The following is a 6,326-nucleotide window of genomic DNA, read 5'->3' on the forward strand; positions in this document are numbered from 1 at the left end:
GCATGAAGCATAGTCATTCTCATTATCTAGAGTTTTTTTTTTCCAAGGGGTACACTAGCACCCACTGTTGAACTGAGAATTTAGACACCTGTTCATATATCCCCTCGAAATGTAAGTCTGTATAATGTGGATCCCAGCTCTGGGTTCATTCCTAAAAGTGGCAGTGTAGATTTTTGTGGCTGTCTGTAAAATGCACACAAGTTGACCATTATTCACAACTTCTAATTAAAAGCATCTTGAGGGTTTCTCTTTGCAGCCAGCTGAACACTATGAATACTGGCGATGTGGATTTCATTAACCAACCACAGCCCACGGAAAGGTTTTCAGTTGAAGATGAATGACAGCTAATCCCGCTGCTATTCCATTTGTCTTTGGTGCAAGCCTAATAAATGACTGCACACATCCTTGTCCATGTGTTGGCAGAGGGAGTGCAAACATGGCATATGACAACATACCAAACACTGTGTAATCACTGCAAATTATAGTCTAAATAATTCCTCCCCTTAACAGAAAAGGATTAGGTTTCTCTTACTGAAGGCAGCACGTTAGGCCAAGTCCTCCTTCCCTCAGCACAGAAGACATGGAAAGAGGCAGAGAACAACATGACTCCATTTTGCTGGGAGAGGATAAGCAGCAGAGAGGCTGTAGGGAGAAGAAATGTGCTGAGTGGAGCTGTTTAAAAGGCAAAATTTCTATTCCACAAGGAATTCCAAATGCCAAGGGAAAAAAATCTGATAATTTTCTGGAGCATAGATTTTTTTTTAAATTTATGTTTTCTCAACACAGTGGGGGAAAAGAGGCAAAGGAAGGAGATAATGAAAAATAAGCAAAGCTACTGAACTAGAAGAAAAATTGAAATAAAATTGGTCTGGGAAGTGCAGAGTCTGGTGCTTACAGCTCAGTCAGCATTCCCTTGGTTTTTGGTTTTCCCTTTGCAGAGCTGGGAGCTGAGTCCTGGATAAAACAGGGGAGTCCAATGCATCAGGAAGCCTTGTGGTCCCTGGCTACAAGGCAATCTGCATGGCAGGACTGCCCTGGAGTTACATATCCTGAGAGTCCGGGCTTCCAGACAGCCCACCAGGCGAGCTGGCATGAAACCAGCTTGGAGCCATGCCTGGGTTCTGTTGGAAGTTCATTGAATCTGATATGCCTCCCTGATGCATTTCATTTCTGATGAATTGGCATTTTCCCGTGAAAACCTGTTTTGTTGCTGAATTCCTCACCAGCTGTAACTCTGGGTTCCACAGCAGCAATTCTGGCACCCTGAACTTGCAGGTACTCCCAGTACAGTCTGGCATGGTGTTGAGTCCTTGTCTACAATGTGCATATTAATGTATTAAGAAGACAAGAGAGCTGGTGGTCACAGAGTTGATGCTAATTCATCTGTCCCTCCAGTGTCTTCAATGTCCCTTCAATGTCCCTCCAGTGCAGGAGGGTTTTTTGTTGTTGTTTTTCTTCTGGGCAGATCTTTTTCACATATCTGGTTTGCTGAGATTTTCTGTTGGCCCTAGATCTTTAGGGAAGAATGATCTGCCAGTTCTTGAGGATGCCTTTACCATGAAAAATCATGCAGAACAATTGATGGGAGTTCCCAGCATGTGAAACTCAGTGTGTGATGTGCATAAATCCAGAAGAATTTCTTTTAAATGCAGTAGAGCACATAGTATGCCAAGTTAAGAAATCAAGTAACAAGTTGGTTAAGTGTCCTTCAAAGAAAGAGGAAAATTGGAATACACTAAAAAGTAACTCTGAGAATGTTCCTTTTCTGCACATCTCCAGATGGGACAGATGCTGCATCCTTTGGCTTCCAGTCTCACCACTTGGATTCTGATTCTTGTCCAAGCGAATGGGAAACTCATCCATTGGGAGGGAAAGAGAGGGGGTTATAGGCACCAGGAAACTCTTCCAAACAATTTCTGTCTGCCAAGGAGACCATTTTAAATGTTGCTCCATAGCATAATCCCGTCTGTCACAGCTCTAGTTGGTTTACAGAAACCAACTGAATTTTCTGTATGTGAACAAACAAAAAGGCACACACTGCATCGTGCAACCAGGCACTGACAGAATTATCATACATGTTAGATTAAATACCCTTCTTCATTACCCCAAAATAGAAGAAGCTCCACTATGGACAGAAACCTCTAGGCTGTTCATGAAAGCTAGAAATCTTGTTAGTATAGCTAAAGACAACCTGGCATAATGAATTTACTTGCAATGCTTGCATCTTAGCAATTACAGCAAATAGAATTACGTTATATCTAAATAGAAAAAGTATGTCCACTGCTGGTAGTTAAACTGTAACTCTCTTGAATCAAATCCCATAATCAAAGCAGGGACCTCTAGATTTAAAAGTGTGCATTTTTATATGCTGAGGTTAAAAATCAGAATTTTATGTTATTCATGTCTGCATATCTAGAGTTCACAGGACAATGCATGACTAGATGCCAGTGTCTCACCAAGGACACACAAATATTCAAGATTATATTAGAGTTAGCCTTTTGTAATAAATACAGGTGATTTCACTGAAAGTCAGTAATTCATAACTTGAGAAAAACAAACATTATAAAAGGAAAATTAGGATTAAATCATTTACCTGACTCTAAAGTCAGCAGCTTCTGAGGGAGCTCATTTGGGGAACAAGTTGAAAACTACCTTAAAAATGGCGCTGTTTTCTGAAAAGAGCTGTCTGAAGACTTGGATCTGGATACTTCAAACTTTCAGAAAGTTTACATGATTCTCAAGTCTGAAATAATCTTGGTTTATACATTAATGGCAAGTGTTTTCTAAATGCCAGCACAGCAGTATTAATCTGGTGTCTGCAAATCAAGCTGTGTTTTGTTTTGTTCAACGTTGTCAGAAGCAAAAACAGCTGGAATTTGAATTTGTCCAGCAATGATAATGTATGAAGCAGCTTGAAAAGGCAGCTTTCCTTCTTGCCACTGTGCTGGCCTCATTAACCAAAGTATTCTTGCACAGTTTCTCAGCTGGTTTGGTGAAAAATGCCTCTGGAGGAGAAAGTGGTCCTATGCGTTCTGGGATGATGAAAGAATTTGAAGCTGCTTTCAAGCAACATCATAGAATATATTAGTAGTATCATTGCATATCTATAACAATAAGAAAGCATGATGAAATAGTCCGTGGAGACTGACTGATGCAGAATTATCTGCAAACCTTGCTGGATAAATCTTCTCCCAAACACTAGGGGTAGTGTAAATCACATAGGGAGAGGATAGTCCATACTGATGGCAAAGCACCCCTTCTGCAGCCACTGAAGGGCTCTGGCAGTTGATGCATGGAGTAGATGATGTTAGTGATCCTTTCTAATCTTAATGATTCTGTGATCACTGCCCATTAGGCCTCCCCCTAATCCTCTGTGGCACAGGTAGGAATTGGCATAGGAGAGAATGGGATGTGTTGCTAAACAAAGGGCTCCAGCTTTGAACTGAATCGCTGGTATGTTAATTACTTACATGAGCACAGAGAAGGATTTGGATTGCACAGTGACAAGTGCTGATTTACAAGAGGAAAGGGTGGTGCTAAGCCAGCCCACAGAGCAAATGTAGAAATCTGGAGCAAATCCCTGGTCCTGCACCACAAAGCGGTGCTGTTTGGTATTCTTGGCCAGACACAGAGGAGAGAGAAATCTGGATTATCCTGTTTAAAAGCAGGTTCCTTTGTTTATCCTTAAATAACTGCCACACGTGGGTACTTTATGGGAATAAATTAACATCAGCAAAGTGGTTTGTGGTCTTCAGATGGAAGGGCACTTCAGAGATGCAAAGTGTTAGCATTCATCAGACATTGGAAGGGCCATTTTGGGATGAAAGTTAAGTGATACTTGGTGTTGTTTTTATCACATATAATACTAAAATTGCGTTCCTTTATGAGATACGTATGCATTGCTCCAAGGACAGAATTCACTTCATATAAGAGGATAGAATTCACTTCATTGTAACTCAGGTTAAAATTATAATTTTCGGCTCCACCTGCTTTCTGGACTGTATAATGTCACTGGAAACAGAAGGGCATTCAGGAGGTAGTTTGTTCCCACTGTATTAGACATCCATGCTGTGATCCCTGAACTACCTGTTTCTCTCCATTAAAGAGGCATAAAGCTAGACATTCAGTTTTTACATGGGTATAGACATAAAACAGATTTCACACGTAGAAAGCAATTTTAATTTTGATGCATTGGAAGTATGAAACCTTACTGTAAAATAGATTGTACCATGACACTCATATCCTGGCCTCTAGATGGATGTTCTGTGTCTACTGCCATTCCATAATGCTGCTGACTTGTCAAGTCACCTTCAAAAGATTGGTAAAGAACACCTTCTGAATGAACCATCTGAATCCACTTCAGAATGCTTTCTTGCAGCAGTTTTACTCATCTGGCATCTTTTTGCTTTCATTTTTGATCTCTTTTTATTCACACAAAGTACTGATTTTGGAATTATTGTCTTTACCCAAATAATTATCAGCTCCTTAGATAAGAAAAGAATGTTTTCTAGGAAGTATTCACTGTCAGATCCCATAGGGCACGGTTACCTTTTTACACCCATGACCTGTGCAGCGGGTGACAGTCTGAAATTGTGGCCCTACTGAAATCCACTAGAAATTTGCCCTAGAAAATTCAATTTGCTGACTTACACAACAGCCATCACTCAGTGTTGAGAGCAGTTCTGCTTTGGATCCAGATTTTTTTAGGATGACCCCATCCAATAGCAAGGAGGAAGAAAAGTAAACACAGAGAGGGACAAGTATATTGTAATCAACAGTGATTTAAGAAACACTGCACTTGCCAGAGGTGCCTACTGAGAGGTAAATAGAAATCTAACAGTATATCAGGAGGAAACCAATAGCTTTGTTTAGGTTCCTCTGAACACTGTTTCACATATATAAGGTACAGTTTATTAGCCTCAATTTCTTCTTTTTTGAAACTCTGTGTTTTTATCTCATCTCTTTCTTTTGTTAGGCCTGGAAATCTCATGGGATGGAGACAGTTTTGTGGAAGTCATGGCTGCACCGCATCTGAAGGGCAAACTCTGTGGCCTGTGTGGTAACTACAATGGGCACAAGCGAGATGACCTGATTGGGGGGGGATGGGAATTTTAAGTTTGACGTGGACGACTTTGCTGAATCCTGGCGTGTGGAGTCTAATGAGTTCTGCAGTCGCCCGCAGAGGAAACCTGTGCCTGAGCTCTGCCATGGGACTGTCAGGGTGAAACTCCGGGCTCACAGGGAATGCCAGAAGCTCAAAGCCTGGGATTTTCAGAGCTGTCATTCAACGGTGGATTACACAACTTTTTACCGGTAAGTGTGGCTTGCTGAGGAGGAGGAAAAAATTATTGTGTGAGGAAAAAAAAACACACCGAATTTACCCAATTCAGTAATTTCAGTGCGTGTTTTGAGCTGTTTTTGAGCAGAACTAGTAAACAGGCTTACACTTACACTTGCAGGTACATTATGGAACACTTTTCTGACACAGGGATCACAAAATGATAGTCCTAGGCTAATAAGGACTGTAGCAGCTAACAGGGAGAAAGGCAGACTTAAGACCACTTAGAGAAAGAAAAGTGCTTTTGGAGACTGAGAGAAGGGGGAAAGTAACAAAAGACTTCAAAACATTTTGGTAAGCACCTTCTAATTTCAAAGTCAGCTGTAAAGCTTAGGCTGACTTTAATTGCTATTGCTTGTGGTCCAGAGAATTCTTCCCGAAAAGGTTTTGAAATTGACTTAATCAAAGCAGAGACATCAAGCACTACTTCTTCCTCTCGGATGGTGTAGTTTGTGGGTGTGAAAATTTGAAAGGACAGAGTTAACAAAATGTTTACTCCATGCCCATCTTGCCCTAGGAGCAAACAAAGACAGAAGAGGATCTAGAAGTCTTGTCTGAGGGAACTATTAAAGAGTTTTTATTTTTAAAATGTTTCCAGTCTAAACCACAGATACATCATTTCTGTTCTTTAACTGGCATGAGTTTATTTGCCCCTCACTCAGTAAATAAAATTGGCTTTTCATTTGATTGCCTGACATAAAAGATAAAAGCAAGCCGAGTCACAGTTGTGTGATGACGGATGGAGCTGCCTGCTCTCTGAGCTCCCAGCTTTCCCCACTCACACACATCTGCTCAACTATTGAGCTTATTAGGAAAAGCTTTCTAAAATGATTCCATTTCCCTCGTGAATTGCCTTTCCTCTTCTTTTATAACGAGGCAGAAAGACTTTTATCTACCCTAGCAGAAGTACTAGTACTGAGTACTAGGAAATGCTAAAAGAAACCACACAGCTTGTCTCTGTGTTTCTGCGTTTAGCTTCCTATAGAGT

General features: G+C 40.8%; 1 protein-coding gene across 1 annotated transcript in view; it reads left to right on the plus strand.

The window, feature by feature from the left end:
* The window catches only part of BMPER (BMP binding endothelial regulator), a 146,061-nt gene that overhangs the window by 96,945 nt on the left and 42,790 nt on the right, over window positions 1-6,326 (plus strand). Inside the window, 2 exon segments of the mRNA XM_042888263.1 lie at window positions 4,976-5,094; window positions 5,096-5,313. Of these exon segments, the coding sequence (XP_042744197.1) occupies window positions 4,976-5,094; window positions 5,096-5,313 (337 nt within the window).

This window comes from Lagopus leucura, unplaced genomic scaffold (genome assembly GCF_019238085.1).
Source record: "Lagopus leucura isolate 7727_CA_CO unplaced genomic scaffold, USGS_WTPT01 Super-Scaffold_100157, whole genome shotgun sequence".
Lineage (NCBI taxonomy): Eukaryota > Metazoa > Chordata > Aves > Galliformes > Phasianidae > Lagopus > Lagopus leucura.